General features: G+C 40.4%; 2 protein-coding genes and 1 non-coding gene across 10 annotated transcripts in view; 2 read left to right on the forward strand and 1 right to left on the reverse strand.

The window, feature by feature from the left end:
* Positions 1-758: 758 nt before the first annotated feature.
* On the forward strand, positions 759-13132 carry ARL1 (ADP ribosylation factor like GTPase 1). Its single transcript, XM_036454945.2, has 6 exons — positions 759-964; positions 3264-3401; positions 5575-5656; positions 7645-7756; positions 10205-10383; positions 11333-13132. The coding sequence occupies exons 1-6, from the start codon at positions 961-963 to the stop codon at positions 11361-11363; spliced, it is 546 nt and encodes a 181-aa protein (XP_036310838.1). The 5' UTR covers positions 759-960; the 3' UTR covers positions 11364-13132.
* Positions 8056-8185, forward strand: LOC118731077. Its single transcript, XR_004991776.1, has one exon. It is a non-coding gene; the product is annotated as a small nucleolar RNA SNORA51 (small nucleolar RNA).
* Positions 13133-15506: 2374 nt separating the features above from the next.
* The window catches only part of UTP20 (UTP20 small subunit processome component), a 91981-nt gene continuing 80361 nt past the window's right edge, over positions 15507-27126 (reverse strand). The window contains exons 48-63 of one of the 8 annotated variants that reach the window (XM_036454935.2): positions 26762-26878; positions 25451-25621; positions 24845-24976; positions 24326-24436; positions 23613-23692; positions 23156-23225; positions 22846-23028; positions 22008-22139; positions 21443-21575; positions 19759-19946; positions 19051-19122; positions 18004-18300; positions 17652-17778; positions 16320-16465; positions 15814-16032; positions 15507-15608 (exon numbers count right to left, since the gene is read on the reverse strand). In XM_036454935.2, coding sequence (XP_036310828.1) covers positions 15877-16032; positions 16320-16465; positions 17652-17778; positions 18004-18300; positions 19051-19122; positions 19759-19946; positions 21443-21575; positions 22008-22139; positions 22846-23028; positions 23156-23225; positions 23613-23692; positions 24326-24436; positions 24845-24976; positions 25451-25621; positions 26762-26878 — 2115 coding nt within the window. In that variant the 3' untranslated portion in view covers positions 15507-15608; positions 15814-15876. Of the gene's footprint in view, positions 15609-15813; positions 16033-16319; positions 16466-17651; positions 17779-18003; positions 19123-19758; positions 19947-21442; positions 21576-22007; positions 22140-22845; positions 23029-23155; positions 23226-23612; positions 23693-24325; positions 24437-24844; positions 24977-25450; positions 25622-26761; positions 26879-27126 lie in introns of those variants that run through there. The other 7 variants (XM_045587607.1, XM_045587608.1, XM_045587609.1 and 4 more) reach the window with 7 other exon arrangements.

The following is a 27126-nucleotide window of genomic DNA, read 5'->3' on the forward strand; positions in this document are numbered from 1 at the left end:
ATAAAAAATAAAAAATTTAGTCTCCCTTCTCCCCATCCTCCAAGTGTGGCTGCTTTCAGGATCAACATGACTCCCGACCCACGCCCCTCCAGGGAGCAGGCCTCCAACCCAAATGCCCAGGACTGGGACTGGCCCGTCCACGCTGCCAATCACGGAGGGGCGGACAGGTGTGCAGTCAGGTGGACGAAAGGGGGCGGGGCTTCTGAAGCTGGCGACGCCAAAGATCTGCAGTCGGCGGCTTAGGTGTAAGGCTGCGGCGCATCGGTGGCAGAGGGGACCCCCTATTATCATTATTATTATTATTATTATTATTATTATTATTATTATTATTATTATTATTATTATTATTACCACGTCCTATTGCCTGATCGGTAAAGCACCTAGGCTCCGTGGAGTCGCCCCCGCCGGGCGCTTCAGAACCAGCAGCTCTTGCGCCGCCGCCGCCGCCGCCGCCGTCGTCGTCGTCGTCGTCGGCGCGCGCGTCCAGTGACGCTGCTTCAGGAAGCCCGACTCGCGTTCCTGGTTGACGGATTCGCCACATCTTGGAGCTAGAATTTAAAACGAAAATTCCACGTTCCGTGGTTCGGAAGTCCTTTCCGTCCGAGGGAACAGAAGCAGAAGAGACTCTGGGTCCTTGGCTATTTTTTTTTCCCCCCTTCTGGCTCTCGCACTGCTTATTCACCCCGCGCGCCGCGGCCTTGGGTCGAAAGCAACGACGCGGACGCACAGGCCGTTCTCCGCCGCGCAGGCGCGGCGGCCGCTCCCTCCCTCCCTCCCTCCCGCCCACGCCGGGTGGCCGACGTGGAAGTTGCTGGCTGACTGGAGGCTTCCAAGGAAACCGCCTCCGAGCCACGGGAGGCCCGAGACGAGCGGAGGTGGCGGCGCCGGGGATCCAGTAGAGTCGCTGCCGAGTCCGGGGCCTGTCTCTGACGATCGACGAAGGCGGACAGGCGCTTCATCATGGGTGAGGGGGTCTGAGGAGGGGCTGCGGCCGCGGGCTGGGGACGGGCGGAGGAGAGGGGGTGGCCGGCCTGGGCACCCTGAGGAGCCGGCTTCTCACAGGGTGGGGCGCTGGGATCTCCCTCACCTGGGTGGGGGGGGTGGACCTGCCTGGAGCGGCCGCCCCCGCCCCTTTCCCTTCCTTGGTCCCCAGAGCGGGGTCGGGGTCAGGGCTGCGTCCTGGGAGCCCCCGGCTCTGCGCCCGAGGCCTCTCCCCGGACCGTGGACTTTCCCCTCAGCTCCTCAGCCCCAGGTGGACTCGCGGGGCTGAGCTGTCTTGCAGAGCTCGGCAGTGTCTGCCCCAGGTTCGCTGAGGGTTCTTGGGGAAAGTGAGATCTGACCCCATTCGTGGAAGCTGGTCCTCCTCCCTCCTGGCCGCTGGGACCGCGTCCGTTTTAAAGAATCCAGAGGGAGGTGTGGCTCGTCGTGTTGTCCCATGGCCTCCTGGCGGTGTGTCTGCTTCTCTGTAGCGTTTCGTGTAGGGAATGAAGCGGGGGAAGGAGGTGGGGAGGGTCTGGTGAGTGCAGGGCTTGTGATCTCAGATTTTGGAGTGCCAGCACAAGCAGCAGGTACAATGAAGCCTCCTCCCTCGCAAGAGTCCAGAAGGAAATGACAGATGCTTGCGCTTGCTTACAGCTCTGTAACGGAGATGGGAAGTCTTTGGCTTATTTAAATCCTTCCCCGGTTTTCTAGGGAGTTTTTTTACTTCCTGCCCTGGAACATCGCAAGCACTTTTCTGTCTTTTTCCATAACCGCCCTCAGTTTTGCTCTTCCGCCTTAAAAAAAGTATACACACACACACACACACGTGTGTGTGTACTTTTATATATATTTTATATATATTTTATGTATATATTTTATATATATACTTGTAAAAGGTAGAAAGAATTTTGTCAATTCCCACCCCTTCTATTACACTTTCCTAAGGTTCTCTAGCCCATGTGCTCATTTTTCCAGACTCGCAGCTCTTAACTTGTGCCATTTCTTTGTCAAATAGCCACTTATTGAGTGGCATCATTTCTGTCCTCAATTTTTAAAATACTGTTTAATGTAACTTTTTTTTTCAATATAATGGCTTTCGGTGGGAAAGAGTCAAACCAAAGTGCTTTTCTTGTTTGTTTTTGGTAAACATAAAAGAAAAAAAATGTTTTTAAAGCTTTATTTGTTGTTAGAATAATAAAGACTCTAAATTTCCATATCCCTTACTTTTTAGGTTTATTTTACTTAAACACAATTCATTTCTAGAAGGACTTTTTTAATGTTAATTACCCCACACAGCTTTACTGATGATTGACAAATAAAAATTGTGTGTATTTTGATGTACAACATGGTATTTTGATATAAGCATAGCTGTGAAGTAACAGTCAAACTAACACATTCATCACTTCACATAATTGTGTGTGGCGCAAGCACATGTGCACGTGTGTGTGCGTGTGTGTGTGTGTGTGTGTGTGTGTGGCGAGAACCTCTGGAGATCTTGCTTAGCAAATTTCAAGTGTAAACTACATTATTATTAACCTTCATCACCATGCTGTACAATAGGTCTCAAAAATGTTCATCTTTCAACAAAAGCTTGTACATCTCTTCCTTTCTCCTATTCCTCCACATCCAGTAACCACACTACTCTCTGGTTACAAGTGCTTTCTGTTACACTGTACTTTGCTATAGGAAGTTTTCTGGAAATATTTCATGATGCATTGAAATGTTAGCATTATGTTTTTTAATTAGGTTTTTTTTTTTTTTTTTTTTTTTTTACCAAGAATAGTTTTTATTTTGGGCTTCTGTGTCTCACTTTTTTTTTGTTTTTGTTTTTTTGTTAATAGAAATCTTATCAATTAAAGGTGTTACTATGATGATACTGCAGCTGTACAGCAATGATAATTGTATTTCCTATGCAAGGATCTCATTGTTTCCCTGTCATTCAGATTTGCCCTTTGGTTTTAGGGGTAATGGGGAGATCATGCTAAGGTGCTCATATTCTCTTTATTGAAAAGTGAACTCCGTAAGGGCGGTGGTCATATATCTCTTATTTTTACTGTATCTTCTGTACTTGTCTGATACATTATCTAGAACATGATAACAATCAATAATTTACTTATTTTGTGTTGAATAACATGTTTCAGTGGGAGCAAAAATACACATATATGAAACCAGGAAAATAATATTAAATTTGATGTAGCTTTCAAGGGGCAAGAGTAAATGTTTTGTGGACCAGTTTAAAAAAATGATACTTAATAAATTTTTTGCTTTTATTATTTTTTTAGGTGGCTTTTTCTCAAGTATATTTTCAAGTCTATTTGGAACCCGAGAAATGAGGATTTTAATTTTGGGATTAGATGGAGCAGGAAAAACTACAATTTTGTACAGATTACAGGTTGGAGAGGTTGTTACTACTATTCCTAGTAAGTACGAAAAGTTATAAGAGCTTTCTCTTTTCTATCTAACATAATTTTATTTTTAATTAATAATATAATAAAGTAATTGATAAGGATATTGTAAACTTCTAGTATGAGCATATTCTTGATAACACTTCTAAAAATATATATATGTACATGTATTTTTGTTGATTTCAGAGAGGAAGGGAGAGGGAGAGAGACAGAAACATCAGTGATGAGAGAGAATCATTGGTCGGCTGCCTCCTACATCTGCCCTACTGGGGATCGAACCATGACCTCGTGGTTCATGTGCCAACGCTCAACCACTGAGCCCCACTGGCTCAGCTGTTTAAGAGTATGTAAATTATGTCTCTAACGTTGCTCAGTCATTCAAGGTGTTTCTTTTTAGTACTATTTGAATTTAAAATTACAAAAAGAAGGCTAGCTTTTATGAAAGGACTTTTGAAACTGATATCTTTTTTTCTTTTTGCCACCTTCAATAAGTTTCAGTTCCCTTGTTTTTTGATTCTCAAAATTGCCCATCACTGTTGGATCTGTCTTGGTCATCATCTCTGCAGTGCACATAACCCAGTGGATTGCATTTCAGTGAAAGCTGATTTACACCACACTATATATAATTATTTTTTTACAGAGAGGAAGGGAGAGGGAGAGAGTTAGAAACATCGATCAGCTGCCTCCTGCACTTTCCCCACAGGGTATGTGCCCACAACCTAGGTACATGCCCTTGACCAGAATCGAACCTGGGACCCTTGAGTCCGCAGGCCAATGCGCCATCCACTGAGCCAAACCAATTAGGGCTACACCACACTCTTGTTCTTTGCATAGAAACTATGCTCCTAATCTTGGTGAAGATGGTGATTTCACACCTACCCAAGTCTAAGGGAGACATTATGAACTTTTTAGTTTTTTGCTCTGGCTGCTTATAATAGTACTAGAGTCCTGGTGCACAAAAATTCCTGCACTTGGAGGTCCCTCAGCCCAGCCTGTATCCTCTCACAGTCTGGAATTCCTCAGGGGATGTCCACCTGCCAGCTTAGGCTCGCTCCCCGGGGGATCAGGTCTAAGCTGGCAGTCAGACATCCCTCTGGCAGCCCTGGAGCCCTCGGGGGGACATCCGTAGGCAGGAGAGGCTGCTGCCACCGCAGCTGCACTCGCAGCCATCAGCCTGGCTTGTGGCTGAGGGGAGCTCCCCCTGTGGGAGTGCACTGACCACCAGGGGCAGCTCCTACATTGAGCATCTGCCCCCTGGTGTCAGTGCGCATCATAGCAGCTGGTTGTTCTGCTGTTAGGGTCAATTTTCATGTTACCCTTTTATTATATAGGATAGTTATTTCTAGTTAATAAGCACACTTGGTATATACACATATGAATCATTTACCAATGTAAACTAAGTCTAAAATAAAAATTGTTCAGCTCACCTGTCAGTTTTTACTGTGCTTTTTTTTTTTAAGCTTATAAAATCATAGTAAACTTTGTATATACCACTCCTAATTTTCTTTAGCATCCTTTGCACTTTCTCTTAGATTCCTTTCAATGAAAATAGTGGTATCCTGCCTTATCTGCGTGGTGTCAGGGCTCCACCTAAGAAGGATGGCAGAGAAAAGGGATGAGAGATCTTCCTTTTGGTCATCCAGCTATGACCTTATTACAGACCAGTGCTTGAGGAAGTCTTGCAGAGGGTGTGTGAAATTGCCAGCATTGGAGAACCCAACTTCCATAAAGCAATAACAGCCATTGTTGTGCCCTTACCCACTGAAGTTTAGAATCTGTGCTTTCTTGATTTTGTTCTGTTTATTTGCTATTTGCCAAAATTCAGATTTTAAAATACATCTACAATGTCCTTTTAAATATATTTTTTGAACACTTTTGTATGTTAGTATTGTATTATGAGTTTAACATAATAGGACTTATGTTGAGCTAAAAATTACCTACGTATTTGCAGAGGAGACTGAGGATTATTATATAATCTGAAGGTGATGCTGATCTTATTGTGTATGCGTGTGTGTGTGTGTGTGTGTGTGTGTGTGTATAGCACAGCATACTGACTTGTCTTTAATGGAATATCTCAACCACTAATGTAATTCAACAGTTACCATTTGTTGCAGAAACTCAATTAGATTGGGTACTTTGAAGATAAGAATGCATTAGTGTCTACATAAACTACTGATTTATCTTCCAGCCATTGGATTTAATGTTGAGACGGTAACATACAAGAACCTTAAATTTCAAGTCTGGGATTTAGGAGGACAGACCAGTATCAGGTATGGTACAAAGATCAGATTATTTATTTTGTGGTTTTTTTTTTTGTTTTTTTTTTGTAATTTAAATGGAAGGCACCTAGTGGTTGTTGCTTTTTCTTGAAAAATGTTTTTTACTTTTTTAATTAAATTTATTGGGGCACATCCTATATAATAAAACCCTAATATTCAAATAGACCAAACCATCACTATGATGCACACTGACCACTGAGGGCAGACGCTCAACACAGTAGCTGAACAGATTTTGGTGGTGAGTGCACTCCCACAGGGGAGCACACCTCAGCCAGAAGCTGGGCTCACAGCTGACAAGCCTCTCCTGCCTCCATGGCAGCACTAAGGACCGCTCTGCAGACATCCCCTGAGGGTCCTGGACTACAAGAGGGCGCAGGCCGGGTTGAGGGACTCCTCCTCCCCCAGTGCATGAATGTCATGCACCGGACCTCTAGTTGGCTAATAATATTATATAGATTTCAAGTGTACATTTCTGTATACATGATCTGTATATTGCACTCTGTGCCCAAGTCAGACCATCTTCCATCACTATGTATTTGGCCCCCTTTTTCCTTTAACCAGTTAACTGCCACATGTCCAAAACAGAAACCATCCCCACATGCCATGATATTTTGAATTTAATTTAAAAAATCAGTTTGCAATGAATATTATAAAAATAAATATATTATAAATCGGGTGTTCTTGAATATTTTCAGTTGAAAATTCTCACAAAAAATGATTTTAAAGTTGGTCTGTAGACGCTTATGGCAGGCAAATGATTAATTTCCCCCTCCCCCATTCCCTTCTGGTAATCAGTATATGTTGTTTTGTCAGTGAGTTGCAGTTTTATATTCCACACATGAGTGAAATCATGTGGTTCTTAGCTTTTCCTGACTGACTTATTTGCTTAGGATAATATTCTCAAGGTCCATCCATGTCGTCATAAATGGCAGTATTTCATCTTTTCTGATGGCTGAGTAGCTACCTAATTTAAAATGAGGTAAACCTGCCTGTTCTCTCAACTGAATTAAATCTAAGGAAACCAGTTCTTCAGCTATCACTTAAATAAAACATGTTTTCATGAGACTCTCAAGATTTAATGTTTTTACTAAAGAGTCCTCCGTTTAGTTCTGGCCAACCCCTTCCTCTGTGAGACAGACTGTCTTAAATTTCATAAAAATGCCTTTCAGGCCCACTGCTTGGGGCTAATGTGAACATAGATGCTTGGGGGAACTCAGGTCTCCTGCCCAGCATTCTGTGCTTGATGTGGCAACTGGAAATGTATGGTGACTGTTGGTGGTTGCTCACTATGATTCCACCTTAAAAGATTAGTAGTGCATTCCCCAAATGTCTTGCTTCCTTTTAACGTGTTTTATTTCTTAAAGCACTTTTGATTCTGTTTCTAACTTTATGCATTTGACTCCTTTGCATCTTTAGTGATCAATTTAATGCCTATTACATAAAGTTACTTAAAAATTTTTTAAGGAACCCATTCCTCTTAATTCCTAGTTAAAGGTTTATAAGATACTAGGGGCCCAGTGCACAAAAATTGTGCATGGGTAGGGTCCCTGGTAGCTGCCTGCCTGGGGGCCTCCCCTCCCCGTCACCGATGCCTACCATGTTTCGTGCCGCCCCCTGGTGGTCAGTGCACATCTAATACCTGAATGGTTGAACTGCCTGTAGGAACAATTTGCATATTAGCCTTTTATTGTATAGGATAATGATCAGGTCTGTGTACAACTTTTTAGTGTTATCGGTTATAGATTTTTCTCAGCCTAAAGTTTGAACTTCTGTGATTTAATATTTATTAATATTCTTTCCATCTTCATGTCTGAGGGATATGATATGTATCAATTGGAAACACTGCATCATTATGGTAGTGATTCTAACATGGGTGGGACCATATTGGCAGGTAACTAGTACCTGCCTTGCATGAAATTAACATAGCAGTTTAATCTTTTCAAATAATAACATAGTTATTATTTCTGAATTTTCTTTAGGCCATACTGGAGATGTTATTATTCAAACACAGATGCCGTCATTTATGTAGTAGACAGTTGTGACCGAGACCGAATTGGCATTTCCAAATCAGAGTTAGTTGCCATGTTGGAGGTAAGGAAATCTTACTAAAATGTGGGGAAAACATTTACATTTGCTTGCTGTTTCCATTATTTATTATATGCAGGAATAATTAAAAGGAGAGCAGGGATGTCTCCCACCCTCCATGCCTTTATTATAATTTTCTTTTATGCATATTATTTCCTACTCCAGAAATATTGTTGGGTAGATGGTTGTAGACCCCAAAAAATAAAAATAAAAATTCAGCCTTGTAACTTGACCATTATATTAAAACTTATTGATAAAACTATTTTACCTTTTTCATACACAAAAATAAATTCTAAATGGAGTAAAGACTTAAATGTAGAAAATGACAGGCTGTGTGCTTACACTGACTGTACAGAAACAGGAGGCAGAGTAAACCTACCCCATATACACCTCAGCTCAGGCTCTTTGGTTTGTATTATGAATGGGGAGACATTGAGTGAAGGAGGTTTGAGATCTGACTTGTTTTCACTTCCCCTGGGCAAAGAGTAGATGGTGGCGGTAGCTTTATTTGAGACATGGCAGTTCAGCCAGGGAGTGGAAAAAAAAAAAAAGTAGAAAATGGGTATTTTCTTCTGCTTTCTAATTCAGCTTATTTAGTAAATAAATTTATACATTTAAAGTCACATTTACACATAGTTCTATACCTGCTTTAAAAAAATGAACTAAACATTAAATCGTGGATGATTTTAACTATAAGAATATATAAGAGGTATGTTTAAAATTTCTGGATAGAAAAGTTTTTTCTAAATCAAAGGATTGGAAAGAATTACAAAAGAAAAAGAAAAGATAGATTTAATCCTATTCAACTAAAACTCACAAAGCTCAGATGCCAGACAATATAAATTAAGATAAAACGGAAGCAGAACTGAAACCGGTTTGGCTCAGTTTATAGAGAGTCAGCCTGTGGACTGAAAGGTCCCGGGTTTGATTCTGGTCAAGAATACACTGGTTGTGGGCACATCCTTAGTGGGGGGTGTGCAAGAGGCATCTGATCGATCTTTCTCTCTCATCAATGTTTCTAACTCTCTATCCCTCTCAATTCCTCTCTGTGTAAAATCAATAAAAATATATTTAAAAAACAAACAAAAAAAACGGAAGCAGAGACACTTTTATTACAATTAATGACTTAAGGATTAGTGTATTTATTTAAATATATTTATATTGATTTCAGAGAAGAAAGGACAGGGAGAGATTGAAACATCAATGATAAGAGAGAATCATCAGTTGGCTGCCTCCTGCATGCCCCTTACTGACCTGAAACCTGGTCACATGCCCCAGACCGGAATTGAAACCCGGGACCCTTCTGTTCATAGGCTGATGCTCTATTCACTGAGCTAAACCAACCAGGGCAAGAATTAGTGTTTTTAATAATACCAATATCTGCCACTCATTATATAGATGAGCAAAAGGCATAAACTACAATTCACAAGAGAAAAATATATTGCTAATAATACATTTTTAATGCCTTAATCTATAATAGTAAAAGGGTAATATGCTAATTAGATCGACTGTCCTTCTGGGTGTCAATCCGGATGACCTTCCGAATGAACCTGGGACTGGAGCGAAGCCTGGGTGCCTAGCGGCTGCAGCCAAAGAGAAACAACCCGGGTCCTAGGTATCTGGTGGCGATGGCCAAAGAGAAGCAGCTCGGGTCCCAGGTGCCGGAGGATAGCCAGTGCCAGCAGCCAGGGGAAAGAAGGCCTACTCCCACATGAATTTTCATGCATCAGGCCTCTAGTAATCATATGATAGGATGCTATGTCTGAAAAAGTATATCATTTCTAGTTCTACCAAGGCTGCATTGAAAATAGGCACTATCATATATACTGTTGGTGGAATTGAAATTGTTTAGAACTTTTTGGAAGGCAGTGTATTAATATATAACAAGAATCAGAAAAAGTTTTCATATTTTGATTTCATTTTTAAAGAATTATGTTAAGGAAATAGAGATTTACACAAAGATTTTTATATAATGACTTAACCTGTTTTTGTTTTTTTTAAATAGGTAAGTAAAAAGAATCTAAAAAGAGTTTAATACTGAAAAAGTCATATAGTTTATTGTGCATGTAAATTATAGTGTAGAGTATGTTTAACCTTTTTTTGTGAGAAAATTTTGTTTGGAAAATCATGATTTAATGTTTAGGTTTAAAGCAGGGCATGTAACTGTAAATTCAATTTTAAATATAGAAATTTATTTACTAAATAAACCATAAATATCTGAATTACAAAGCTGTAGAAAATACTCAAAATGTTAATAGTGACCATGTTTGTGAGGTAGGATTGGGGTAAGCTTATTTCCTTAGTACTTCTCTATAATTTAAAATAATTTTTAATGAACATTGTATCTTAATAATTAGGAAATGTACTTTTAAAATATTGTATTTGGGGCATGTCTACCTAAACTCAAGGGAGCACATTGATGAAAGGAAATTAAATATCTTCTGATTTATTTAGGAAGAAGAGCTGAGAAAAGCCATTTTGGTGGTATTTGCAAATAAGCAAGACATGGAACAGGCTATGACTCCCTCAGAGATGGCAAATTCACTTGGGTTACCTGCCTTGAAGGACCGAAAATGGCAGATATTCAAAACTTCAGCAACCAAAGGCACTGGCCTTGATGAGGCAATGGAATGGTAAGCATCATGTTTCTAGAAGCCATCTGTGCGTGTGTGTGTGTGTGTGTGTGTGTATGCAGTTGTGTACACATGTAATTTCCTTTATGTCTTAAGGATGAAATTCATATTACTTAGTGACTTGTATTGAGTTCCTCCAACTTTATCTTCCACTTGCCTTAATGTGCTTTAGCTTTTATTTCAACCATACCTATCTGATTAGAAAACAAGCATTCTGCCATTTTTCTATCTTTTTCCTGCCTTATTTTAGCCTCCAATTTCTTACCCTTTAGGACCTTGGTTAAGGCTTTCCTCTCTTCAAGAGTCTTTCCTGATATATCTCCATGCCCACTGCCTTACCACACACACACCGATGTCCTTGTCACAGATCTGTGATACAGTACTTGTTGCATCATCTCATAATTGATTTGTATATTTCATTAGATTAGCTCCTTGAGGACTGAGACTAGTTGTCACCTCTGAATTACCTGCATCTAGCCCTGCAGTAGCAGTAGCAGCCTGAAAGTAGGTTTTTAGATTGTTCATTCAAAGCATAGACAAAATGAAAGCTAAAAGACCTTCTTCGAAATCAAGTGCATAACTTCATTTTTCTAATATAACTATCTTAACCATAATCATTTAAAGTGCTTTGGAGCCCTACCTGTTTTGGCTCAGTGGATAGAGTGTCCACCTGCAGACTGAAGGGTTTGATTTCATTTTGATTCCAGTCAAGGGCACATGGCCAGGTTGTGGGCTCAATCACCAGTAGGGGGCATGCAGGAGGCAGCCAGTCAATGATTATCTCTTATCATTGATGTTTCTATCGTTCCCTCTCCCTCTCTCTGAAATCAATAAAAATATATTTTAAGTGCTTTGGAACCCATCTCCAGTATAAAGTTTATAAATGATCATACTCTATACCTGAATGTTTGAAGTTAAATTTATGAAACCATTCATTTTCTCTTTATAGGTTAGTTGAAGCATTAAAGAGCAGACAATAATCCAGTCCTTCTGCTCTTCTGAAATGAAGACCACATCCCATGTCCCTTTGGAAATAGTTAAGTGTGCTTCACTAAATGTTAGAGCTGTGTATGATTGTTGGCATATACTGAACTAACTACACATTTGTAATAAATATAAAAAATATTTGGATGGAAGGATAGCTCATCGTGATTGAACCAACTGACTGGTCTGTATGATGTAAATATTCCTTCCTTGCTTTCTTGTATTATTAAGGTATATATTATATTTGTGTGAAATTCTTATTCAAATACAGTCTTATTAAAGAATGCACTCTTATGGAGGGGAAAAAACCTATTTTTGAATGTGGTTGCAGATTGTTTGTATAAACACTAATAAATACCTTAGCTCAAATTTTTCCCCTCTAAAATGAATTAAATTTTTCAAAAAATTTAACTCTAAATAGAGTAGTCTAGGAACATAGTGAGTGATATAGTTTTCATTTGCTCAGTAACCACTTTATTTAAACTGTTTCATTTAAAGCTTTTGGTTATAGGCATGAAGTTGAAATAATTACTGATGTATCTTTGAAATAGTTATTTTATAATTCAGTCAAGAACCCTGTGATGTACTAGTAGATAGGACAGATTGTAACGTAATGTTTTTGTTTTATGGACGTGTCGAGTCTTGAGTTGATAGCTTGGCTTGCCCAACTGCTAGTAAGCTGGGAGCCGGGCTCAAAGTGAGACTTCAGGATCAGAAGCTTGTCCCATGAACTTCACCATATGTAAGTTCAATTGCTATAACTCCCTACATAAAATTATGCTAACTGAAGTAGACTGTACATTCAAAATAATGCCTGTAAATTTATCTGTCCATACTAGTAGAGGTAGTAAAAATAGTCCTAAATGGTTATATTTGATGAATTCACAACACATTAAAAAAAATTTACATTGAAGGAAATAAAGATATATTTTAAGCATTATAAAAGATGTTTTTACTGTCTTTCATTCCTTTTATCTACTTGTAATTGGACATATAAATTTGATTGGTGAAGTAAAAATTTCATTGGTCACAGGGAGAAATTGAGCATTCTTGGTTTTAGAAATTAGGTTTACTCATAGGCTATCAATTATGGTCAAAGGAACTTTTCAAACTGCCCATTCTACCACAGAATTAGCTCCAGTGTAACAGAAGTAAATATAGTCCTCAGGAACTACTAAAATTGGGGAGAAGTTTTTTTATTTTTTAAGTTGGGTAGCATTTAAGATATTAGATGCTGGTAAAGTGAGCTTAGTACTACTGTGCCCCTCAACTTTCAGAAACACTAGGGATTCATTTCCTGTCCCTGACACTGTCCAAATGTTGGCCTCTGGCCTTTCCCTCACACTTTTGGTTATTCTCTCCACTCTAATGAATGTGGCTTTCTCTTTTTGCCTGTGGGATTTACTCTTCTTATTTTCCAGTACCCACTCCTAATTTGTTTGGTTTCAGTGTCAAATGGAGAAGTTCAGGATCACTGTGAAAATAGAAGTATGGGAAGTGAGGCCATGACGGGCAGGTGCTGTCCAGCATATGGCCCTCACCATCTTAAATTCTGAGGCGGGGCCAGGAAGCTATAGCCAAGTTCAGCATGTAGATGATCCTGATCCTGCTGGTTTATTGTGAAGAATAAGATGGGATAAAAGAGCATATACTTATTTTAATATGGTATGAATTATAAGGCCTGGTCTGGCAGGAAACAACTATACAGGTATGTTACAGGAGTTGAATGTTGATATTAATAAAAATCTAAAAAAACAAAAAAGACCACACCAACCCATGAATTCTAGGCACATGTGGCCATTCCTTCAGTTTTTTTTTTCTCTCTCTCTAAAAAACAAGAGACTTGGACAAATAATATCAAAGGCATGTTTTAGTTTTAACATTCTGTTCTATAACTGGTTGTAGGTATGCTATGACGTGATTACACTGAAAGTGGTTGAAATGTCAGCAGGATACTTGAGATGCACTTTAAGTTGTGGAAACGTAAGCTCCTTGAGGGCAGGGACCTTGCTTTATTTACTGTTAGTATCCCTTGCATCTAGTGTGGTGCAGCTGGCACCCAGTGGGTGCTCAATAAATACTAATTAAAACAAAGCTGTGCTCGATATCCCTGAGGTATTTGTTCTGATTTTGTCTGTTACTTTTAATTTTGAAAAACTGAATAAAGCAATATGTGCATTCTAAATCACTTAAAATTAATGGAAATTGGCCTTCCAAGTTCCCTCCCATTTTTCCTTTGGCACATTACACACTCCTTGGAAGTGTAAGAACTCTTGCTTGAGACACAATCTACATCAAAACATAGGTGCTGAAGTTATGTTTGAACATTTGATTCAGATGCCATATGCTGTACTACTCTCCCATCATTATCCTAGAGGCTCAGTGCATGAATTCGTGCACAGGTGGGGTCTCTTGGGGTGCCTGTGGGGATCGGGCGGAAACCTGCAGTCCAACGCTGCCTGGGGCTCCTGCTCATCCCAGCCCCACTGTGCCTGCCACAGGCTTGCACCCACTTAGTCCTGATCAGGAGAGCCCTGTGTCTGGCACCCGCCCCGAGGGGGGGGTGGGGACAAAACACAATTGGCCTCCTGGGCGGCGTGGGACAGCCTTGCCAGCATGGGATCCAGATCCGACCCACTGACATTTGCGCTGGTTGTCGGGAGCCAGCATTTAGGGAGGGGAAGCGGCCTCAGAGCCCAAGGCGAACTTCCAAGAGGCCAGCAGCACTATTGGGATCATGCCAGCGGTGCGGGTCCATTGGTGCCTGGCCTGCTCTTCAGAGACTGGAACTGCAGGACTACTGAGGGAGGGAGTGAGTGGCTGCCACTGCGCTGGTGGGCCACTGGGACGGACGGGTTGGTCAGCTGAGCAGCGCTCCCACTGTGGGAGTGCACTGACTATTAGGGGGCAGCTCTTTTGTTGAGCGTCTGCTCCCTGGTGGTCAGTGCACATCATAGTGATTGGTCATTCAGTTGCTTAGGCTTTTATATATATAGATAATACAGATATATAAATAATAAAATGCTCGCCAACATTGACATTGTCAGCTTTATCAATCTGAAGGTTTCTAAATGGAATTTGCATTTTCCTAATTAACGAGGTTGAATACAGACAGGAGTGATTAAAAAACGCTGAACAACTAGACATAGCTGACGTAGGAGGACCCCCTACCAGGATAGATAGTAACCCTTTAATTTCTGACATAGGGGTCTCAAGGTAGTGACTGTTTACCAACCAGTACCTAAGTACTTTAGTATTTAAGAATATAACATATTGGCTAATTGTTAATGTTTAAGGACCATTTGTATTTCTTCTGTGCAATGCCACTTTTGATTGGATTATCTTTGTTGATTCACAGGGATTGGTTATAACCCTTTATCAGTATATACCATAGCCCAGTCTTTTTCTAAGTAGAAGTCTTAATTATAATGAAGTACAATTTACCACATGTCTCTCCTTTGGATAGCACTGTATCTCACTTTTGATAACTCACAGGAGAAGCCCCACACTCTGTTCTTTTTTAAGAGCATAATGGCTCAGCTTATCTTCTGTATAAATTTTAGAATTAGCCCTAGCTGGTTTGGCTCAGTGGATAGTGCATTGGCCGGCAGGCTGAAAGGCCCCGGGTTTGATTCCAGTCAAGGGCACATACCTTGGTTTCAGGTTCCCTGGGCCTGGTCAGGGTGCATGCGGGAGGCAGTCAATGTCTCCCTCTCCATTCTCTCTCCCTCTCTCACAAAAACAAAAACAAAAAACCCTCGGGTGAGGATTAAGAAAAACAAAATTTAGAATCAGTTGGTTAAAGTAATATTAAATATATTAAATATAAAATATGAAGAACTGGGGGTTTTGCTCAGTTATTCATTTAATCAGTGGGATCCAGCTTGGGAAAGAACTAGCCTCATGATACTGAATCTTCTTATCGATGAATATGTTTATATTTCCATATTTGTGCAGATTTTTCCTAATGTCCTTTTGATGAAGTATTACAATTTCCAACAGAAGGGTATTATAAATCATAATTAACTTACCCCTAACTTCTATATTTTGTTTTGCTGTTTTAAAATACTAGTGTATCTTAAAACTTTTTAAAAAATCTGTTGCTAGTACTGCATGCTTTTTAGACAGTGAAGATACAGTAGTATTATAAAATGTTTTAATTAAAAAAATAAGAGCATGATTATATTAAACTGTATTATATACAATCTCTGCCAAAGTTTTGCTTAAATAATAAAAACTGCCTTTGCCAGCTTGGCTCAATGCATAGAGCGTCGGCCTGCAAACTGAAGGGTCGCAGGTTGGATTCTGGTCAAGGGTTGCAGTAGGGGGAGTGGAGGAGGCAGCTGATCAATGATTTTCTCTCATCAGTGATGTTTCTATCTCTCCCTCTCCTTTCCTCTCTGAAATCAATAAAAATATATTAAAATAATAATAAAAAACATCTGCTGTGACTTCTGAGTAGCAGATATACTGGAAAGCTCATGAGACACTGTCTGCACAGGGAGCACATTACTCCACCATCGCTAAATCTTTCAGGCTGTGGCTCTTTTGTCTCTTGGCTTTATAGCCAGGACGCAGGAACTCAATCTTTCTTTTCTTTGCTTCGCTTTTACTTTTGTGTTTCTTCAGCTTCTTCTTGGCGGCAATGTCAGGATTAGTGACAAACTTGAAAACAGAATAGAAATTTCCTATTAATTTTAAAGGAAATGTTAAACTAATAAAAATCAGATGTACATATGGACTATTTCATTCACCTTCAAGCATCACAAATGTGTATGATCCCACTAAAGAAAATCTGGAGCCCCAGCTAGAACGTCCACACTTCTCAAACACAGCTAGTTCCTCTTCCTCACTGGGTCAGTGTGACACGTGTGTGCACACACACCCCTAGTTAAAAATAGTCACTAAGCATAACGAACACGCCATGTTGTATTTTCAAATAGCAAACATACCTCCAAAGCCTTCCTCTTTTTCCGAAGTGCCCTTTTCTCGTGAGCCTGCTTCTGTACTGAGGCGAAGGCTAATGAGAAGCTCTCCAGCCCAACCAGCTTTTTGAGTAATTCTATGATTTCCTGGGATAGATTCTTCAGCAAAGGATCTGTTCACACACAGAATAATAACCAGAGACAGTTACCTTGGAAAGGATATCTACAAAATCAACAACATGCGAAATTTAAACTCTTAACAGCATTATCACTTTTATTACTTGAACATTAAACGCTAATCTGAAACCCCTACACTTGAGATGAAAAAACCAGCAGCAGAAGTGTTGGACACAGCTCCCAGCCACCATCTCATCCAGGATTCAATGAGAGACCAGAGACCATGAAGCCCACTTTCTAGCAGAATCCTGGCTCAGAAGACATTAATTTGAGAACTGGACAACACTGTTACATTTGAATAACCTGTTCAGCTCTGCAGATGGGGGGAGGTAAGTGTGTTTCTCCAGGCCCTTGCTCATTCACAGGTCACAGAGGCTTACCTCTGGCCCAACTCCTCGTGTGTGGATTAAAGACTCCTTTGTGAAGCTGATGAAAAGCTTTCCCGCCTCCTCTCTCCGAATGCAAAGAACCCAGATTTTTGCATTAATTTCACTGTACCTGTTCACATTTCTTGAAAATAGGGACTAGGCCTTTTTTCCACTGTTGAACTCCCAGTGCCTGCCAAATATTAGGTGCTCATACATGTTGGCTGATGAGAACCAAAGCAGACCTGACCTTCACCACTGCTTTGCCTCTTTAAGAGGAAGGAAACTCTCAAGGTTGTAGGACCACAGCAGGTCCTACTTTGACATTAACTTCATTTGCTTTATTTTAAAACTTTTTAACATCTGCTTAATTTCTCTTTCCAACCCCCAATTCCCTCTTTTCTTATTAGCAAAATAGGTATTTTAAAATCAGTGAGGCTGACAGGAAAAAGGGAGAGATTTAAACTGAATATTATTTTACACTTCTGCCTTATAATTCTTGAGAATTATTATTTCACAGTTCATATTGTTCATACAGCACCATGAGGTTTAGAACCACTCCAAATTATAGTTTTCTTTGAATATTTATGCCTAGGAGTAAAACATCTTTTAGGAAACGTTCACTCTTAGACACAAGAAAGCAAAACCAAGTTAGTCAAATACAACACAAAATGCCTTATTTGTTTGCTATTAATTATCTTGATACCCAGCAAGTTTTCTTTCTTAACATAAACTGGCAGGGAGAAGGGAGGACAGAAAGGGAGAGGAAGCATTCAGGAGGGAGGTGCAAAGTACTCAGAAGAGGGGCTACGGTTACCCTGGTCCGAATAGGTGCTGTTCAGTTCTCGGAACAAAGGAGCTATGATCTCTGGGAGATACGGCTTCACCTTGTCTACTCCAAGATCCATCGCCACAGCTCCGAGAAACTTATAGATGCATGTTCTCTGAAAATACACATCAGAAGTGTTCTTCTTATACTTGCAGCCAGCCATACAAATAATAATACAGGAAACAAGGTCCGTTTGGGGGAAGATATTACTGCCTCAGTTTTGGGTGCAAAAGTTCTTAGGAACTTGGGAGGATCACTAAACACCATTAAAATATTAACACACACCCACACCCACACCCACACCCACACCACGTTGAGTCACTCTGTACATGTACCGCACCTTTAAGGGGTTTCTAGGTGAATACGCAGCTTCTAGTTTTGCAATCCGAGACAACTTCTGGATCAACCACAGCAGCGTGGCTGGCTTGCTCGGCTCTTTCTTCCCCTCTGCATTCTCTTCTTTGTCAGATTCCGCCTTTCCATCTGCATGGGCCTCTTGTTCTACTGCCTCTCTGGCCACACCACCGGCTACAGCTTCTTGCTCTTCCATGCCTTCTTTCATCTGACCTTGCTTATCGCCAGAATCAGGTTCCAGTAAATATAAGACTTTAGCTACGAACAACAAATTCTTAACAACCTAAAAAACAAAACAAAAGTGTTGGTATGCCAGCTGAGATCACACGTTAGATACAGCATTCACCTAGTTTCTATTATAGTTTCTTAGTTTGTATTGCTCTGTCTGGTCCGTAACAGCTCACAAGAGCCGTGCCAGTGCCTTGCTCCTATCCATATGCCACATTTGTGTTCCCTTACCACTCCTGTCCAACGGCGCTACCAAAAGAGAAAAGGGCACGGCACACCAACTCTTCAAAAGCAACTTACATTTACTGCATATTTATAAATGCCTTTTCTGTATTTAATTTTACATGTGGTTAAACTTTATAACATGGAAATATATAAAGCTTTTTAGTGATAGAATTACTTCTGTTAAGACAATTCTCAGACCACCCAGTAGCAAGAATATTACTTTCTCTTCAAATACTAAGAAAAGGAATTCAATATTATAATTTAATATGAAAATAATTAGTCACAATGTGGAGTAGATAAGACTGAAGATGAAAATATTTAATAAACAGCTTCCCAGTGTAATGTCTGTATCAGGAATTTTAAATGCAGCCAAGAGTATTCCCACAATGGATCCTAGAGTCAATTAGATATGTGGGCATAACTGAACATGTATTTGAGTATATGTTTATATTTCAGTTAATTCCCCAAGCATTAAACTAGGGAAAACAAAACAAAAACCAAACACCAAATGTGAGCCTTTTCCTAGACTGTTGGTAGAATAGGTCCCTTCTATTTTACTGGATAGAATTATGATACTTACCTGCTCTCCTTGAGACTGATCTAAGAATTTGGAATGCAACTGATGGCAAGAGGCTAGGGAGATACTTCTCATCTGCGAAAACAGACATTGGCAGATACAATATAAGGCATTTCTGAGTGGATTTGGAGAGGGGAAGGTTCATGACTAAAAACTGTATGACAGTTCCCTTCTACTGCCACAAACATATAAGCAGAGAGATAAAGACTGTGATCTCTGAGATTATTAAAAGAGAACTGTACAACATTCCAATACTTTCCCCCCTCTTCCCTTCTTACTCTTCTCATTCATCAATACATACATAGATCCCACTATGAGCCAGGCATTGTGCTGCTCCCGAGGGAATCAGAGATGGAAATAACATGGTCCCTACCTAACATTTTCATGAACCATGACCTCACTAATTATTCATAAGGTTTTGAAGGAGGCAGGACAGACAGTATTAATCTTATTTTCCAATGTTGATAACTTAGACATTAAGATACTGAATGGTCTAACTAAGCCAAGTAAAAGTCTGACTAGATAGATAGCATAAAAATTACCTTTGAAAAACATTGGCCTTGAGGAAACCCCTTTCTGGTTCCTAAGATTTCTATAGACTCACATACTCTGGAAGAATTTCTCCCAAGGCCTAACCCCCGGATATTGCATGAACTAGAATGAACATCGCACACGAGTCACGAGGGAAGAAAGGTTTTAGAGAAACCTTACCTTTTGGTCAAGATCACTTTTTAGGAACCTGACTGCTACAGGCTCTGAGAGCTTCCTTTTCGTTTTCTTGGCATTCTGTTTTCTAATAAGCTCCTCTGGTTGGCAAGAGGCAAAGAGCAATCCAAAAATCTGAGCTGCAGTGAGCCACACCCAGTTGTGTGGATGTCTCAGGTGAGCGTGCACGTGACCTAAGAGAACCAAAATGCATTCTCAGATGTCAACAGATTTCTGGACGCTGGTGGTAAACAGGACTAACTTAGGCATTTCCTGAGAACCTATGATGTGCCTGGACTGGGGAACTGAACATGAGGAAGCAATGCGGTGAGAGACACTGGGAACAACTAGCAAACCAGCTCCTAATGACACAGGAGAGGTAAGCCTAAAACAAACCAGGTCCATAAGAACCACTTTCAGATTGGAGGGCATTAAGGAGGCATTAACATTTACAATTTCTAAATTAAAATTAATGTTTGTGTATATACATATATACATACGTACATACGTACAAACATGTGTTTCTCATAATAACTGAAATTGGTGGCTCCAAATAGCTGACTGGAAAAGTATTACTTATGATGCTTTTTATGTGCCAGACACAGGGCTTTTAGACCTCACAACAGTTCTGTGAGGCTGGAACTGTCATTTCCATCTGAGATTATAGATGAGGAAATGGATGTGTCAGAAGGGCCAAGTGATACACCGAGCTGTAAGAGGCAGAACCAAGCCTGGGACTCAGAGCTCAGACTGCTAAGTAGGATTCGTTAAAGGCCATACTCAAGCTCCACGGCCACTCTCCATACACTGCACTTGGAGAATTCAGTGGAAAGCCTTGTGGTGCTGGGAAATAAGATTAAAATTCTGGTTGAATCATGTCATATCTGAGTTTTAGTCTCTGTCACTGTATTTCATGAATTTGGTTTTACTTTGGTTCTACATGATCCTTTGTAATAATCTGGCCATGTCTCAGGGGAGCCATACCAGAGGAGGACATATATTTCTCGTAGGATCACAAGTTCTCTTGAAACAGGTGGGTAATTAAAGCATTCATTCCAATGTCTATTTCCTACTGACTAAACAAAATTGAATATGTTAAATTAAAAAATCAGATATTTTTCATTTAAAGAGTGACATATAACTTAAGTATCTCACAAAAATGACATGGTTTAGTAAAGTATGGCATATTTACATAAGGGACTATAGCTATTTAAAGGGATAGATACTAGTATAAACAGGATATAAAAGTTTATATAGAATTATGCAATCTCAAAAAAAACCACACACAAAAAAGACACCCCAAAAGACTGAAGGGAATATATGCCAAGTTATCATCAAGGAGGACTTTGGAGAATATTTTCCATTCTTATATTCTTCCATAATTAATATTCTTTATTTTATAAATGAAATGTATTACTTATAATTAATATGTATGTATACACACACACACACACACACACACACATATATATATATATATATATATATATATATATATATATTTAATCCCCCCCAAAGAAACATTTTCTCTGTAATCAATGTGTAAAGGCCCTTTAAATCATTTTCTTATGGACTTTTCCCTTGACATTACACTTTCTGAAGTATTCATATTCTGGTTTCCCAAATTTATTTCCAATAATTCTATCACAATGTGCTTATTTTCAGATTTAAAGAAAAAGACAACACTTACCCCAGATTTTACCCAAAGTCTGAGAGGGCTTGGTGAACTGAATAATATTACATTCCTTGATGAGTTTACTTATCAGTGTGAGAAAACTAAACAGACGGCGATCTGCAGCTTTTTCTTTGGTCTCTTCCATGATCTAAAAACAGGAGGATGCAAATCAACCAAGACAACAATTGCAAAGCGTTTGATGGACATTTTTATCCCAGTGTGCAAATGTACATCAGGATTTCTCAACCTCAACACTACTGACATTTGTACTGCCTAATTCTTTGCTGTGTACTTTAGGATGTTTATCAGTATCCCTGGCTTCTAACCACTACATAGATGCCAGTAAGGCATTGCTAAATGTCCCCTGGGAGCCAAAATCTCCCTGCTTGAGACCCTTTGTCATACACTGTGGGAAGAAAACTTACTTTAGTCCACATTTTAAAAAAATCCAACTGCATTGAACTATTGCTTTCATTAATAAAAAAGCATTTTGAATGCATTATTTAATCTATTAGCTGTATCACCTGAAGCAAAACTATAAAAATTAGCAGAACTCTCATTCCCTAGGAAAATAACTTACCTCTTCAAAGTTTGCAGGATCAATTTCCTTTTCAATCACAGGGAGAACAGTTCCAAGTCTTCTTTCAAAAGCGACTCCTTCACTTTCCACAAACACGCCACAGACCAGCGCAGCCAGCTGTCTACTTAAGCTCTGCCGAAGAGAAGCCACCAGAAGACAATGTCAACACAACCTGGGAGGCTGTTTCCAAAACCATAAAATGCAAGTGGGCATGATTCTGTTATCAACAGTTCTTTATGAAACCAGAAATCAATGGAAAATGGATCATTGGTGACAAGAATATGGAGAAATCTTCATATGTAAGAAAAACATTTAAAAAAATGATTCATCTTTATCCACTGAATAGATTTTTTCTCATTTTAAATGTTTAAAAAATACAAAAGTTTCATACTACCCTGCCACACCCCACCTCTTGACTTTTATACTAAAACCAGTATTACGTTAGGATGTATTGTTTATATTCCACAAAAGAAGGGCCAGTGTCGATAATGGTAGAGTCAGCAAGTGGACACAATCATTGACAAAAATTACATTCTATCAACTGAATAAGCAAAGTTGGAAATGAAAGTACTCACCAATGGGGACTGGCTAGGTGAATTAAGACACATTCTTAGTAACTGGCTGACATTAACCATGTAGTGGGAATACCGGTGATTCTTATGTTACATCTACAACTTAGTACATCTTCTGAAATTTTACTATAAGATTATGAACATAATCAAGTAAAAATAATAAAGCTATTTGGGAAAAATTAACTCAACAATGAATATGTGTTCTTAAAGTATAAACACCAAAAGCTAAGAGTTTCCATGGGAATATGGTTCAAAGCAACCCTAACCTTCTTCGCTCCAAACCAGGTGGTGACCATATCGAAAAGAAAGTCTTTTTTCTCAAGGCTGATTTTACTGAGTAAGGATTTGATCGCCATGGATGCCATCTTCTTGCACAGGGCAGAGTCGTCGTTCACCATCATTAGGCAAAGAGGAACGAAGAACATCCCACAGTTCTCATGGAGCAGCCCCTAAAAGGAAACGGGCACATCTGAGCACACTGAGACGGGAATCCCAAGATGCCCCACCAGGGGAGGACCGTGGGCACGGAGGGCTCGCGGGAAACAGGTACCAGTGTGTCTTTGGGAGGAAGGATACCTGAGGGAACGTGTCAAAGAGGTAAGCAATCATTTCCAAGGCGGACTCTCTCCCGGTCTCATGTTCATAACTAGGGCAAGAACAGCAGGACTTGTTAGGATCTTTTGAATTTACCAACAATTATTTTTAAGAATTTAGAATACTGTCTCAAGATGCTGGTCTACTTTTTAAAAAAAGTGGAAAACACTCCATTTTCCCAACTGCTGTGCAGTCTTACATGTACTTCTGTTAGATCTTTCCCATTCTCCTCGGTGGACTCCAGTGACAATCAGTGGTCATACTGAAGTGAAAGCTACTCGGAACTGCTACAACGTTTGCGAGTTAAGTCAGTGACTCACAGATCATCCTCAGAGAATACGCCCTTATGTTTAGTCTTGTTCTTTTCAAGATAGCAACCACATTAAAAGGAGAGAAGAAACCTCCCACCGTCCCTGCATAGTTTATGGCTTACACTTACTTTAGTTGAGCAAGCATGAATTCCAAGTTCGGTCTCAATTTATCACCCAGTGGATAGTCAAGGATATATTTCAGAAAAACCTAGGAACAGAAGTCACAAAGATGATTGGGATCCTATCGCTCTAGGGTTCCTGCTTCCTAAGCTGCTTTCTGGGATAGGCTGGTAGGTTAAAAAGACCTTTCAGAAGAGTGATCGCTTAGGCGAACCTGGCCTCCTGAGTTAAGAACTGGACTCCTTCACCTCTCTTCGCACCTCACTTATCCAGGTCCCACCCTACACACATGACCAAGAGTCAATTCCTGGCCCAACTCTGGCCTCGCTGTTTAGGACTCCAAAACTAAGCTCACACGTTGGAAAGTCACACTTGCTCTGATAGGTGGTGTGATGTGGTGGACTGAATATGGACTGTGGTTCAGCCCTATATTTCCCCGTGTGAAAGAATAATAGCAATGATGACAACAACATTAATACTGATAATAACTATTGCACTTACTAAATACCTTCTATGTGCCCAACATTGGGTTGTTTCCCCAGCTAATTTTCATTACTTCCTTAGGAAGATGATGTTGCCCCATTTTACTGAATCACAGAATAAAGCATCAACATGGCACAAAGTTGTCTTCAGAATTTAGTCAGTGTTGCCATCTCTCTATCTAAAAACCAAACGGAGAAGCAGGCCCGACCCCTGCTATGGGAGTAGGACCTCTGCAAACCTGTCTGCACTGGACCCGGACAGGTTCACTCTGAGCAGAAATGGCCAACTTGGATACTTTCCTCATGACGTCATCGATTTCGGGGACCAGCAACTTTCTTGATAAGATGGCCTAAAATACAGAAGGAAAAGACATGCTCTTCATGTTTCACTGCAGATGGGCATAAGCCAACCTGGTGTCAAAGTAGCCACAGGCAGTCTTCAAACATAATGGAAGTACCTCCCAAAGAAAAATCATTAAAACAAGCTATTTTATGTTAAGTATATTTCACCACAAGTAAAAAAAAAAGGAAAACAGTGTCCAATATAATAAGTGCGGGTACATATCTGTATTTGGACAGAATTCCCTGGAAGTATTAATACAGAGCTCACTTTCAAATATTTTTAATAACCAAAATCATCATCTTTATAAATTACATAATTTTGAAAGTCTACTGCTAGTCAAAACACTGTGTTCTATGTTAAGTATTTGACTCGAGGTTCATGAACTGTAAAGCCCAACATTCTGATGACACCGTACCTTTAGGAGACCAAACGCAGTGGCTTGTCTTGAGGTATCGTAAATGTCCTCCTCAGCATATGCCAGTAGGACCTGGAGCTGCTTTTCCGTTATCTGGTAAGACTTCACTTTCTTCACAAGTACGGTCACACACTGCAAGGTCCACGGTGAGGTTAATGCGGGATGTCCCACAAGTCAGGTGACATCACGAGGATTTAATACGGTATCAATGCTTTTCACACACGAAGCCAGCCCTCTGGCCTTAGCAAATGAATCTGGAATACATTTTGACCAAGACCACAAAGGACGATGGGGGAAAAAACTAACTTTCATGGTAATCCTGGGCCTGGCTTTTTCTTTTCTTTTTAAAAAAAAAATATATTTTATTGAGTTTTTACAGAGAGGAAGAGAGAGGAATAGAAAGCTAGAAACATCAATGAGAGAGAAACATCGATCAGCTGCCTCTTGCACATTCCCTACTGGGGATATGCCCGAAACCAAGGTACATGCCCTTGACCGGAATCGAACCTGGGACCTTTCAGTCCGCAGGCCGATGCTCTATCCACTGAGCCAAACTGGTTTCGGCGTGGGCCTGGCTTTTTCTGTGTGGAAGTGAAAACAGCTCACCTTGAAACAGTTTACCACCATGTGGAAGTTCTGACCCCGGGCAGCCCCGAGCTTTGCATAGTCCTTCAGCAAAAGGAAAAGGTGTTTTGTCAGCTGCTCCGCTTTTGTTTCTATGGAAGGCAGCGGGAACCGCAAGACCCAGATCAGGCACTGCAAAGCACCTGTGATCACCTGAAAACCAAACCAAACCAAACCAGTCAACATAGGAAGCGACCACACTCAGTGATCCAGCACCGCGGCGGGGTACTCTATGCAGTCACAGCCATGCTGAGGGAATGACATGCTGTGCACAGCTTTCTGGAAGAACTGCATCAACATGTAAGAAGGCAGGGGGTTTCCCGTCCTCCACTGTAGGAGAACTTACTGCTGTAGGATGACCCACAAGCTCACTTACCACATTCTTAACCTATACGGGTAAATAATTGCAAACGTAGACTGTCCAATTTTAGCAATTTCAAACACACACACTAGAAATGATTTTTCTATTTTATAAAATGAAACTTCAATTTAATCATTCTTACTAAGCTTGTATTATGTATACATGACACTTTAGTGAGTGGTAGAAATACAAAGATAAAAAGGAGGCCAGATGTTTTTCTCCCTTCCTCTCCCTCTCTCAAAGCAATAAAAAAATATTTTTAAACAACCCAAGTGATTTACATGAGAATCCCTGAACCTCCAGGCCAAGCCAGTGCCTGGAGTCAAAGTAGGTGCTGAGTAAGCATTTGGTAAGTGAACTTCACCCTCTTCACCTAGTTCAGCTCTACCTGACAAGACTCCCACTGCTCTGGCTGCTGATGGCCTTCCTGGGCTGATTAGATGAAGACAGAGGAAAAAGCTCCAGAGTCAGAAGGAGCAGGTTATAGATCCCAGCTCCACAGCTTTTACCTAACTGACTAGAGCAAATCAGCTCTCAGCACCTTCCGTAAAACAGACAACCTGAGGAATGGGAGGGTGTAAGCTTTGGAGTCTGAGACGGAGGCAAGTCACTAAGTTCAAGGGCTGGTTTTCTCATCTATAAGCAGAAACAATAAATACACCATGAACTGTTCTGAGGATTCACAGCGGGGAGTAGGGGTAGTGACGATGGTGAGGAGATGAGGATGATTACTGACATGGGAACCCGCCACTCACCCTCAAGAAGCTGCTGCAAAGATTAAGTGAAGTAATGAATGTACCAAAAGGGCTTTATAAACTGTTATGGGATTCCTAAATGGAAGAGCAAAACCCAGCTATCTTATGTGGCACACGCCTAGAAGTTCAGTTCTCGGTACTCGGCAGGGCCAGCTCTGCAGAGGGCTGGGTGCTCACCTTCACATCCATGGAGCCCAGGCAGTCTATGAGGAGAGACACAAACGGATCCAACATTTCCAGAACCCGTTCGCTGGAAGACTTGATCTTGGAAGTTTTCAGACTCAGATGCAGCAGCTAAAAGATTCAAAAAGACATTTCACTCAGGTGCCTATAAGACCAAACGAATAGGTAAAGGTGAAATAACTTGAGATTCAGCCTGAAGTGTTAAGATGTTTCTTTATAAAAATAAAACTTCTGGAAAAAACGAGACACTAACTGGAGAGTCTCAGTACATGAAGAGGTGGGAGCTTACTGTGCAGCTCAGATTAGAACTTCATTTACCAAATGCTTACTCAGCACCTAATTTGACTCCAGGCACTAGC

This window comes from Pipistrellus kuhlii, unplaced genomic scaffold, assembly GCF_014108245.1.
Source record: "Pipistrellus kuhlii isolate mPipKuh1 unplaced genomic scaffold, mPipKuh1.p scaffold_m20_p_3, whole genome shotgun sequence".
NCBI classification, from domain to species: Eukaryota; Metazoa; Chordata; class Mammalia; order Chiroptera; family Vespertilionidae; genus Pipistrellus; species Pipistrellus kuhlii.